The sequence below is a fragment of the Coregonus clupeaformis genome, chromosome 30 (assembly GCF_020615455.1).
Source record: "Coregonus clupeaformis isolate EN_2021a chromosome 30, ASM2061545v1, whole genome shotgun sequence".
NCBI classification, from domain to species: Eukaryota; Metazoa; Chordata; class Actinopteri; order Salmoniformes; family Salmonidae; genus Coregonus; species Coregonus clupeaformis.
This window is the reverse complement of record NC_059221.1, coordinates 14,033,087-14,045,965: the sequence shown is the minus strand read 5'-3', so window position 1 is coordinate 14,045,965 and position 12,879 is coordinate 14,033,087. Positions and strand designations below refer to the sequence as shown.

The 12,879-nt window shown below is 44.5% G+C and overlaps 1 protein-coding gene across 2 annotated transcripts in view; it reads left to right on the top strand.

The window, feature by feature from the left end:
• Positions 1 to 10,595, top strand: part of LOC121545861 (limb region 1 homolog-like protein) — a 30,891-nt gene extending 20,296 nt beyond the window's left edge. For both annotated transcript variants that reach the window (XM_041856736.2, XM_041856737.2), the window contains exons 5-14: positions 3,224 to 3,363; positions 4,003 to 4,230; positions 4,384 to 4,452; positions 4,578 to 4,642; positions 4,805 to 4,877; positions 5,033 to 5,119; positions 5,487 to 5,641; positions 6,832 to 7,063; positions 7,665 to 7,826; positions 8,679 to 10,595. In XM_041856736.2, coding sequence (XP_041712670.1) covers positions 3,224 to 3,363; positions 4,003 to 4,230; positions 4,384 to 4,452; positions 4,578 to 4,642; positions 4,805 to 4,877; positions 5,033 to 5,119; positions 5,487 to 5,641; positions 6,832 to 7,063; positions 7,665 to 7,826; positions 8,679 to 8,764 — 1,297 coding nt within the window. In that variant the 3' untranslated portion in view covers positions 8,765 to 10,595. The remainder of the gene's footprint in view (positions 1 to 3,223; positions 3,364 to 4,002; positions 4,231 to 4,383; positions 4,453 to 4,577; positions 4,643 to 4,804; positions 4,878 to 5,032; positions 5,120 to 5,486; positions 5,642 to 6,831; positions 7,064 to 7,664; positions 7,827 to 8,678) is intronic.
• The last annotated feature ends 2,284 nt before the right edge of the window (positions 10,596 to 12,879 follow it).

The window sequence follows — 12,879 nt, the reverse complement described above, 5'->3', positions numbered from 1 at the left end:
TGATTTTTAAGTAATTAATTTGCATTTTATTGCATGACATAAGTATTTGATACATCAGAAAAGCAGAACTTAATATTGGTACAGAAACCTTTGTTTGCAATTACAGAGATCATACGTTTCCTGTAGGTCTTGACCAGGTTTGCACACACCTGCAGCAGGGATTTTGGCCCACTCCTCCATACAGACCTTCTCCAGATCCTTCAGGTTTTGGGGCTGTCGCTGGGCAATACAGACTTTCAGCTCCCTCCAAAGATTTTATATTGGGTTCAGGTCTGGAGACTGGCTAGGCCACTCCAGGACCTTGAGATGCTTCTTACGGAGCCACTCCTTAGTTGCCCTGGCTGTGTGTTTCGGGTCATTGTCATGCTGGAAGACCCAGCCACGACCCATCTTCAATGCTCTTACTGAGGGAAGGAGGTTGTTGGACAAGATCTCGCGATACGTGGCCCCATCCATCCTCCCCTCAATACGGTGCAGTCATCCTGTCCCCTTTTGCAGAAAAGCATCCCCAAAGAATGATGTTTCCACCTCCATGCTTCACGGTTGGGATGGTGTTCTTGGGGTTGTACTCATCCTTCTTCCTCCAAACACGGCGAGTGGAGTTTAGACCAAAAAGCTCTATTTTTGTCTCATCAGACCACATTACCTTCTCCCATTCCTCCTCTGGATAATCCAGATGGTCATTGGCAAACTTCAGACGGGCCTGGACAGGCGCTGGCTTGAGCAGGGGGACCTTGCGTGCGCTGCAGGATTTTAATGGTTTTCTTTTTGACTGTGGTCCCAGCTCTCTTCAGGTCATTGACCAGGTCCTGCCGTGTAGTTCTGGGCTGATCCCTCACCTACCTCATGATCATTGATGCCCCACGAGGTGAGATCTTGCATGGAGCCCCAGACCGAGGGTGATTGACCGTCATCTTGAACTTCTTCCATTTTCTAATAATTGCACCAACAGTTGTTGCCTTCTCACCAAGCTGCTTGCCTATTGTCCTGTAGCCCATCCCAGCCTTGTGCAGTTCTACAATTTTATCCCTGATGTCCTTACACAGCTCTCTGGTCTTGGCCATTGTGGAGAGGTTGGAGTCTGTTTGATTGAGTGTGTGGACAGGTGTCTTTTATACAGGTAACGAGTTCAAACAGGTGCAGTTAATACAGGTAATGAGTGGAGAACAGGAGGGCTTCTTAAAGAAAAACTAACAGGTCTGTGAGAGCTGGAATTCTTACTGGTTGGTAGGTGATCAAATACTTATGTCATGCAATAAAATGCAAATTAATTACTTAAAAATCATACAATGTGATTTTCTGGATTTTTGTTTTAGATTCCGTTTCTCACAGTTGAAGTGTACCTATGATAAACATTACAGACCTCTACATGCTTTGTAAGTAGGAAAACCTGCAAAATCGGCAGTGTATCAAATACTTGTTCTCCCCACTGTGTGTGTGTGTGTATGTATATGTATGTATGTATGTATGTATGTACAGTGAGGGAAAAAAGTATTTGATCCCCTGCTGATTTTGTACGTTTGCCCACTGACAAAGAATTTATCAGTCTATAATTTTAATGGTAGGTTTATTTGAACAGTGAGAGACAGAATAACAACAAAAAAAATCCAGAAAAACGCATGTCCAAAATGTTATAAATTGATTTGCATTTTAATGAGGGAAATAAGTATTTGACCCCTCTGCAAAACATGACTTAGTACTTGGTGGCAAAACCCTTGTTGGCAATCACACAGGTCAGACGTTTCTTGTAGTTGGCCACCAGGATTGCACACATCTCAGGAGGGATTTTGTCCCACTCTCTCTTGTAGATCTTCTCCAAGTCATTAAGGCTTCGAGGCTGACGTCCTGGCAACTCGAACCTTCAGCTCCCTCCACAGATTTTCTATGGGATTAAGGTCTGGAGACTGGCTAGGCCACTCCAGGACCTTAATGTGCTTCTTCTTGAGCCACTCCTTTGTTACCTTGGCCGTGTGTTTTGGGTCATTGTCATGCTGGAATACCCATCACGACCCATTTCAATGCCTTGGCTGAGGGAAGGAGGTTCTCACCCAAATTTGAAGGTACATCGCCCGTACATCGTCCCTTTGATGCGGTGAAGTTGTCCTGTCCCCTTAGCAGAAAAACACCCCCAAAGCATAATGTTTCCACCTCCATGTTTGACGGTGGGGATGGTGTTCTTGGGGTCATGGCAGCATTCCTCTTCCTCCAAATACGGCGAGTTGAGTTGATGCCAAAGAGCTCAATTTTGGTCTCATCTGACCACAACACTTTCACCCAGTTCTCCTCTGAATTATTCAGATGTTCATTGGCAAACTTCAGACGGGCATGTATATGTGCTTTGTTGAGCAGGGGGATCTTGCGGCGCTGCAGGATTTCAGTCCTTCACGGCGTAGTGTGTTATCAATTGTTTTCTTGGTGACTATGGTCCCAGCTGCCTTGAGATCATTGACAAGATCCTCCCGTGTAGTTCTGGGCTGATTCCTCACCGTTCTCATGATCATTGCAACTCCACGAGGTGAGATCTTGCATGGAGCCCCAGGCCGAAGGAGATTGACAGTTATTTTGTGTTTCTTCCATTTGCGAATAATCGCACCAACTGTTGTCACCTTCTCACCATGCTGCTTGGCGATGGTCTTGTAGCCCATTCCAGCCTTGTGTAGGTCTACAATCTTGCCCTGACATCCTTGGAGAGCTCTTTGGTCTTGGCCATGGTGGAGAGTTTGGAATCGGATTGATTGATTGCTTCTGTGGACAGGTGTCTTTATACAGGTAACACACTGAGATTAGGAGCACTCCCTTAAGAGTGTACTCCTAATCTCAGCTCGATACCCTGTATAAAAGACACCTGGGAGCCAGAAATCTTTCTGATTGAGAGGGGTCAAATACTTATTTCCCTCATTAAAATGCAAATCAATTTATAACATTTTTGACATGCGTTTTTCTGGATTTTTTTTGTTGTTATTCTGTCTCTCACTGTTCAAATAAACCTACCATTAAAATTATAGACTGATCATTTCTTTGTCAGTGGGCAAACGTACAAAATCAGCAGGGGATCAAATACTTTTTTCCCTCACTGTATGTATATATATATATATTACACACACACGATACAATACTGTATTGTCCAAATGACATAAAAATACAACGTACATTTAATCAATACGACAGACACCCTCGTTACAGCACACAAATGTCTCACTCACTTTTCTCTCTTCCTCTCTAGGCTATGGCTGTGTACGTTCACCCTCTCTGTGGCAGTGTGTGCTGTGCTGCTGCTTCCCATCTCCATCCTGTCCAACGAGGTGCTGCTCATCTTCCCTCACAGCTACTACATGCAGTGGCTCAACGGATCGCTCATTCACGGTACTGAGCCATGTTTACACCAAAACAACACCCAATACTGCTCCACGTTTTTTATATATTTGCCTTTCACGCTTTATCCAGCACTTTCTCTAATTTTTTTTTTTGGGTGGTCCCGGGATCACCACTCCGTACAAATCCATAGTAGTTAATTCACTCAGTCAGACCTCCCATAGCCCCAAACATGAACACCATTCTGTTTTAAAACTGCATTTGAATGTCAAGTATTGATAGTCAATGAGCTCCAAAACAAAATGAATGACTCATAATTATGGTTTTGTGAATCTAGCACAGTTGCCTGTTATGTAATAATATTCCATGTTGTGGTGAGTCTTTGAGCTCTTTCACAGAAATTAAACATGAGCTCCACAAACTAGCAGTCAAAGGGAAGTGGGCCCCAAATATTAAATCTCACGGAACATTCATAGGGAGCACTGTCAACTCTAGTCCCTCTAGCTTATTTCCAGAAAGCTCTACAGATGTTAGTGTACTGTATGCCCCCAAAAAAGTTTTGCGCTTCACGGCAAGGCTGCGCCTCACTGTGGTGGTTGTCTGTTGATAGATATATATCCATTTTATGATATTACCTAACTTTGTAATGAAATGTTTTGACTATCTTTCTCTCTTCTTTCTCTTCACCAGGCTTATGGAACCTAGTGTTCCTGTTCTCCAACCTGTCCCTGGTCTTCCTCATGCCCTTCGCCTACTTCTTCACCGAGTCGGAGGGCTTTGTGGGCTGTAAGAAGGGGGTGATGGCGCGGGTGTATGAGACGGCGGTGGTGCTGCTGCTGCTAACTCTGCTGGTGCTGGGCATGGTGTGGGTGTTTGTGGCCCTGCTTAACAACCACACCGCCAGGGAGAGCCTCTACGGTGAGTTGATCTTTGACTTTGCTATTCATTCAAGCCATTTTGCAACTGTTCGCAATGGCTAAGTATTTTGAAGAATTGAATTGGTGTCCTTTATTTTTTGAGAACCAGGTATCAAAGTCCTTTTCTTATGACCTGTTGTCTCTCCCATCTCAGACATGTGGGAGTACTACCTTCCTTACCTCTACTCTGCCATCTCTATGTGTGGAGTGCTGCTGCTCCTACGTGAGTACACCTCTACTATGTCTCGTCCATCTGCCTCACTGGCTGCTTAACTTGTGATGGGTTGGTCATGGCCAGATATTAATGTGTATGAATCCTGCCTGACACCTCTTCCCGTCTCCCTTCAGTGTGCACTCCCTTCGGGCTTTCTCGCATGTTCAGTGTCACCGGGAGCCTACTGGTCAAACCACGGGTGAATGACAATCCACCAACTTTTTCCTCCCATATACAGACAATAACCGAACACTATAACAATAACATTGTTATATCATTGACAATAACGTAGCATTGTTATAACATTGACAATAACATAACACCAATGACTCAATGACAGCCACCCCCTGTGTTTCCTCAGCTGTTGGAGAATGTGGAGGTGGTTATGAACTGTGCTGCGTTCGAGGAGGCTTCACTCTCCAGGACACTCAACAGTGAGTGGGCCAGCGACAGTGGGCTAGAATAGTCTATCAACATAGAACAATTTAATGTATTTCTATTTCATTCTGACGCTTACACTGACTGTACCACACATCCATGAATCATCCTAGAGGTGGTGTTTGTGTTGACCTTGCTCTGTTCCTTGTAGGGGGTAGCACGGCATGCTGGATCAGTGTGAACGTGGAGCCTTTGAGGACGCAGTTCCTCAGTGTCCAGGCCGAACGAATGGCCCTCGGTAAGACCATCGAGATGTCTATAATAATACGGTGTTTTATTAAATTCTCTAGGTATTGACTGACTTACTAGGGTTAGATCATTCATTGGAAGATTATAAAAGGCCTTCTTTCAGGCATTAGAAAACATTCCAGGAATAGCTTGACTGCTACAGTCCCCTGTAGCTCAGTTGGTAGAGCATGGTGCTTGCAACGCCAGGGTTGTGGGTTCGTTTCCATTGGGGGGCCAGTATGAAAATGTATGCGCTCACTAACTGTAAGTCGCTCTGGATAAGAGCGTCTGCTAAATGACTAAAAATGTCAAATGTAAATGAGATGGACAGCATTGTGGTCCTTCTCCTCATCTCGCTCTCTCTCTCCCTACCCCAGAGATGCGTAGGAGAGCGTCACCATGGCAGCGGAACCTGTTCTACCCTCTGGCCATGCTCCTGCTCCTAGCTCTAACGGTGGTGTGTGTGTTGGTGGTGTGTTTCCATGTTCTGGAGCTCCTCTTCGACGAGACTGCCATGCCTAGTGAAATGGGGGTGAGGACTCTACTAAGGGGAATAAGGGACTGCGTGAGCTGGAAGGGGCTTTGTATGGATTATTCGCTTTTATAGCATCTGTTCTAGACAGCCTGCTGTTGATCTTATAGCATGTAGGGTGTTTACCCACTCTGCCCAACGTGGGTGAAAACACGCTTTGGTGATAACATTTCCCCTTCATTGTGTTTTAAAATACATTTTACCAAGATAAATATGATCATGTTCAGTGGGGTCTTTCTTTAGCAATACATTAACATTATATAAAAAAAGTCCGATTTCCTAATTTAGTACATCCGATAATAAGCACCGAGCTCTGTTAACAGAGCTGTGCAGCCTTCTCGCCAAAACCTTTGAGGATTTTAAATTGTGGTCGGCGTCTTTCACAGTTGGCCGCAAATAGTTAAATTAGCATGACACGAGCTGAATAAAGGCTTTGAAAATAAAAAACTTGCGGTACACTCAGTGCTCCGTTGACATTTCAGAGATATGCTTGTTTTTGTGAGAAGTCTTCGAAAAAAGAACAGGAACTTCGCATTAATATGAACAGCGTATACTAAAATATGAAGAATACTACATGTCATGTCGCAGAATAGATATCTATCTTTCCTCTATATTGTTTTATGTCCCACCGGATTTGAGAAGAAAGATGACGAGTTCAACGGTGAGCCTGTCAGGTAGCCTTAATTCTCGTACAGCATCCAGCCTAGCTGACGCTATGCCATTTTCCTGGATTAGTTGTTTTTTTTAACCACTTTTTTTCTTTTTTTCTCTTGCTTAATTTAGACTTTCCTACAAGGGATAAACACTCCAATAACCTTCGAACGGATTATTATCGAGACATGAGATTTGCACCATTGATTATCTTAGAGGATTATCTACACAATTAACATATTATTTTGCCAATTGGTCAAAATATGTTTTTGATTGGACACCCTATACAGTATGAGTGTACTCCCATCTGCTCAGTATTGATATGTTGAATTCTAACGATGCACATTGACATTGCCTCTGTAAGTTTGCTCCTGAATAGCCTGTTCTGTCCTATATGGAGTGACTGAGGACCATACATTGTATATAGATTTTCAAGACTAAACAATTCCAAGGACATAAACATGTGGAGGAGGGAGGGTAGGAACATTTTTATAGAGGAGAACAGATTTGCAATGACCGTATGTTTCCTCTGCGTGTAGGACCCTCGCCTGGGGACGGCCTCCTTCTCCATGTTTGGTTCTCTGGGAGCAGCAGTGCAGGTGTTCCTTATCCTCTACCTGATGGTGTCGTCTGTTGTGGGCTTCTACAGCTCTCCTCTCTTCACCTCCCTGCTGCCCCGCTCTCAGGACACGAACCTCACGCAGATCATTGGGAACTGCGTGTCTCTTCTGGTCCTCAGCTCCGCACTGCCCGTCTTCTCTCGCACTCTGGGTAAGAGCACTCCCCGTTCCCCAGGTTGAGTTTCTATGTTCTTGTCATATCATATAGTTGAACAAAAAGAGATGCGAAGAGCCCCATAGTGGAGGTGTCATATAACCCATAAAACATAGCAGTCAAACAGGGAAACGGTTGCAATCATTTTTCCACCATTTATTTTTCCATAGGGGATTTTAGAAACACTTAAAATAAGGGCTGTGTTTCGTGTAGGCTTACAGTGGCTTGACGTTTTGATAATCATGTAAATCTCTCTAGGACAAGGTGACTGCCGACTGTTATTAGACAGAGCTTCTGTTGTAGTATCATTTCTGAACACAAGAGGGCATGTGTATGCAGTCAATCACTATGAACACTGTGTGACCTTGGCCATGGTCAAGTACTGTACTTCAGAAATGCACCCTTCTTTCCTTCCTCTCTTGAGATCTGAATCAGATGGATTAGTGAAAGTAATATGGCTGTATTGTCAAGTCAGAGGATCTGAGCTTTATTGATACATGGGGGGGGAAATGAAGATATGCTGAGCAGTTAAGCAGTTTATAGACAGTCAAATCTCAGTGTCAAACTAATCACATTCTTTCTCTTATCTGTTCTTCAGGGATCACACGGTTTGACTTGCTTGGAGACTTTGGGAGGTATAACTGGCTGGGGAACTTCCACATAGTGTTCCTGTACAACATTCTGTTTGCTGGCCTAACCTCTGCCTGCCTGATCAACACTCTCACCTGGGCCGTGCAGAGAGAACTCATACGCGCCTTCGGTACGTAAAGCAATCAATCAAATGTATTTATAAAGCCCCTTTTTACATCAGGGCTTTACAGGAATATATGTCTGTCTATGAACCTGTTACCTGCCTTTCTATATGTTGGCCTTTTATGTTTAGATTTGAGAATAATAATGCTTTTGTATAACTTCACATCTTCAATTTAAAGGGATTAAAATGAAAAACAACTGTACATGATTTGTCCACCTATCTTGGCTGTAGTCGACTCCCCCAATCAGTTTTTGGATATGTATCTTGCTTACTTAGGTATTTGATAGTCATATTGTGTTACTTTCATTATGCAGTAGAAGGGTTGTGCTAGCTGCCAATAGTCGGTGTGTTTTCAGAGTGACTGTACTGTGAGCTAGCTAGCAAGGTGTTCCCTTCCCAGCTCTGGGCCTGGCCATGTTTCCCAATGGGCTGGTCTCCTTTCCTCAGATAGAAAGGCCTATACAATTCTCTCAGGAAAGTGAAAGAGGACAGGAGGGGAGTAGGAGTCCCCTAGGGGCCTGTGGGCCTGGCCGCTGGGCGCCCTCCTGTGCCCACACACACACACACACACCCCTCTGCCCCTCCGCCCAACACAAACAACAGTTCGGAGCGTAGAGCCGTGGACACACACACACACACACCCTTCCTCACGGCATAGATAGCATCTCTCCTCTCCTGCTCCTTTCCCGCTACCTCCCCAACAGCTTTTGTTCTGTTCTGTGGTTGATGGACTTTCTTTGCTCCCAATCTTGCCTTTTTAATCTTTATTTTTCTCACTCTGTGTTGGAGGTAATCATGCCATTTTGTTCCATTGTTGGTGTTAATTGTAAGTGTTGTATGTGTTTTATGTCTCTACAGGTCTCCACAAACTTCCTCTGACAGTGTCCCGCACAACCATCCCCTTCAAGCTCCTCCTGGCAAATGGCCTGTCAAAGATCCAGTGACTGACATTCCCTTGACCCAATCAACCGTCATCTTTAATCCTGACCGGGACCTGAGCCTCCTGGATAGCATTCCCATTGGACCAAAGGCACCTTGTCTTCAGTCCTCCAGTCAATCTGTGTCTGGATCACCAGAATGAAGAGACCGGAGTGGAGGATTAGAAGTACAGTTTGGACAATAATGCACTAGAACTCTGCTCACTGACCAATACAAGTTGACCTGGGGAACCAACTTAAACTGTCTCGCTTTTTGACTACAGTACTGGGGTTATATTGAAATCACTTTGCAGTAATCTGAGCCAAAAACAATCTATTCTGGAACCGCTAAAAGATTCTAGAACTGAAAAAGGTTCTGGAACTGAAAAAGGGATCTAATCTGTATCCAGGTTCTTGGGACATGGCTAGACGGATCCAACTTTTGTCAGATTTGAGTTTTCGTAGCAGGTTAGGAGAATTCGGTTAAGGATAGGAGAAGGGTTGGGGTTAGTTAAAATGCAAAATAATCTGCTTTTGACGTTAATTTGACAAAAGCTCGATCCCTTCTAGCCATGACCGGGTTCTTGTTGACCTTGTGACATCATACAGCACATCCTGGATGTCCTAATGCCTTATGAGAAACTCACAATGGGTTCGAGAGGTGGAGGTGGGACTGACTTACTTTGCTCTTTGGACACGCACGTGTAAAAGTCAGCAAAGCTATTTTGGAACATTACGTTGCAACTGACATTTCCTTTTCCTGATCTGGGGTTGAGCGGTTGAGTCCTCTCTCTGCTGCCTTCCCCTCTCCCCACGCCTTCCTCTCTCTCTCATGTAAGACTACTATTTTTGGGCCTCACTCCTGTGAATCCCACTTCCATGTCTTTTTAAGACGCCTTGTCTGTCTGTAATGGTGTTGTGTCCGTTAATGAGAGGAGGATGTTTTTAAACCTGGGTATTCTACATGCCTTGACCTTCACATAGTGGAGGAAGAGAAGGGGACAGGACAGGGTTGTGTTCATTAGGTTACATTTAAAACATTTTACAACTGAAAATGAGCGTTTCAGTTGTTCCATTTGGTGCCTAATGAACACAACCCAGGACTTGTTTTAAACTCTTAACGTGGAATTACCCCCCCTAAAGAGGAGCTTCCTAAATGCAAAGTGACACTCACTAGTGTTGTGTGTCCTGCCTTGGACCAATCATACTGTGAATTGTTTAAATGTTATGTTAGTTATATTAACAAAGTGCAATACTGTTTACTCACCACTGCCAGTTCCAATGACTTGTTTTTCCTGGTAACTTTTATATTAGAATAATATAAATGAATGATCTCTGTAGCGTTGTTTTTATTTTTAGATCTTGTTTATAGTGATCCTGTGTCATGGTTCTCCTTTGCTGTATCAGCATGTATGTCAAATTGTTTTAATTGTTATTATTAGCTGTTAGACAGTTAGTTCTGTCCAGTTCTGTCGCCAGCAGGGGGCAGGGTCTCCCAAACTCACCGGCAGCCTGCTGAAAATTGCCCTGAGGTTCGGTCAGAGAACCTTCTATCCTTAGGGCAATGGTTCTGTTCTCTTTGGTCAGTCATTACGCATAGTTTACTCATTTCATGTCATGTCACTTAACAAGTCTTGGAATCTATTGTCAGGGGAGCAAACATGTTTTTATGGTTTACTTTAGTGCTCGACAACGTTTCGATTTTGTAAAATGTATGTATTTTTTTTTAATGAGCCGTGGAGAAAAAGGACAAATGTATTACATGTTTCTATACATAAACGGTCTTGTCTGATATGTATGAGTAATAAGACTGTTTACAGTGCAGTTATATCTTTCAATCATCAGGTCTCATTGTCCAGCCCGTCCCAGTTTGTGTGTCTGTCCATCCTGTGCGAGTGTGTCTGTCTTCTGAGTGTCCTGTGTGTATACGTGTCAGTCCCCTGAGTGTCCTGTGAGTATACGTGTCGGTCCCCTGAGTGTCCTGTGAGTATACGTGTCGGTCCCCTGAGTGTCCTGTGAGTATACGTGTCGGTCCCCTGAGTGTCCTGTGTGTATACGTGTCGGTCCCCCTGAGTGTCCTGTGTGTATACGTGTTCGGTCCCCTGAGTGTCCTGTGAGTATACGTGCTCGGTCCCCTGAGTGTCCTGTGTGTATACGTGTCGGTCCCCTGAGTGTCCTGTGTGTATACGTGTCGGTCCCCTGAGTGTCCTGTGAGTATACGTGTCGGTCCCCTGAGTGTCCTGTGAGTATACGTGTCGGTCCCCTGAGTGTCCTGTGTGTATACGTGTCGGTCCCCTGAGTGTCCTGTGAGTATACGTGTCGGTCCCCTGAGTGTCCTGTGAGTATACGTGTCGGTCCCCTGAGTGTCCTGTGTGTATACGTGTCGGTCCCCTGAGTGTCCTGTGTGTATACGTGTCGGTCCCCTGAGTCGGTCCCCTGAGTGTCCTGTGTGTATACGTGTCGGTCCCCTGAGTGTCCTGTGTGTATACGTGTCGGTCCCCTGAGTGTCCTGTGAGTATACGTGTCGGTCCCCTGAGTGTCCTGTGTGTATACGTGTCGGTCCCCTGAGTGTCCTGTGAGTATACGTGTCGGTCCCCTGAGTGTCCTGTGTGTATACGTGTCGGTCCCCTGAGTGTCCTGTGTGAGTATACGTGTCGGTCCCCTGAGTGTCCTGTGTGTATACGTGTCGGTCCCCCTGAGTGTCCTGTGAGTATACGTGTCGGTCCCCTGAGTGTCCTGTGAGTATACGTGTCGGTCCCCCTGAGTGTCCTGTGTGTATACGTGTCGGTCCCCTGAGTGTCCTGTGAGTATACGTGTCGGTCCCCTGAGTGTCCTGTGAGTATACGTGTCGGTCCCCTGAGTGTCCTGTGAGTATACGTGTCGGTCCCCTGAGTGTCCTGTGTGTGCGTGTCTGTCCCTCCACCCTTTGTTGCCTTGCTTTAATCAGGCCCAGAAGAAAGCTGTTGTATTTTGGCCCGTCTGTCATCAGAGGCAGTCACTGACGCCGCTATAACCAACGTTTCCTCCACTCGGATGCCACCGCCAGATAAAAAAAAAAAAGCCAAATCAAGAGGAGAGGCGACGCTCTCTCGCTTTCTCTCTCGTTCACCTCCACCCACCCACTCCCCTTTCTTCCATCTGTTTTCCTAGCATATTATTCATTTCCTCTTTGAAGGCAGAAAAAGAAATCCCGGTTTTCCTCAGTCTGATTAATTTCTCCTTCTTGATTTTTGTTTGCATTTCTTTTTCTTGTTTTCTTTTGTTGGATGTTTTAATTGAGTTCCATTTGATTTGTCTTTTGTTTTGTGTTGCCTTTTCCTCCGCTAAAAGGGAGTTTAAGTCTAAATGTTCCCGGAATGCTACTTACTGTACATATCAAAGGCTTGGTTTACCCTGTGGGATGTAGCCACATGCCGACTAGACATGGCAGTTAATGAATACAGCATTGATTTTGTGTGTGTGTGTGTGTGTGTGTGTGTGTGTGTGTGTGTGTGTGTGGTGTGTCTGAGAAACAAGTGCATCCACCTGTTCACATTTCATTGACCCACTCCCCACACACACACACACACTTAACCTAACTAATTTAGTGAATGTGCAACCTGGACTAGTGAAATTGTTGCATAGCCATAGGTAATGGCAACTCTGTTCATCACAATAAGGTGTTTGAGTTGCTTTGTTAAGGTTATTAGTTATAGGGAATTGAGAGGATTTGATAGTTAGGTGGGATTTTGTATTACAACAATGTCGTAACTTGGCATAACTGGCAGAGAAGGAAAGCAATGAGATCAGTGATCTCTAAAGAGTGTTCCTGCAAAGAACCTATCACATTCAATGATAATGCCTTTCAATTTATCCATGAACGCTGGACAATTTAGTACTATATAGTCTAGATTAAACATTCAACATAGCACAACATTCTGATAATTGCTAGTCTAGAAATGGAAAATCCAACAGAATAAACAATTCTCTATCCTGGAACTTAGAGAACCATTTCCTCTCCATACGTTTGCTATATATACAGTGAGCTCCATAATTCATTGGACAGTGACCATTTTTTTGTTATTTTGGTTCTGTACTCTAGCACTTTGAGTTTGAAAGGATACAATGAGGGTGAAGTGCAGACTGTCAGCTTTAATTTGAGG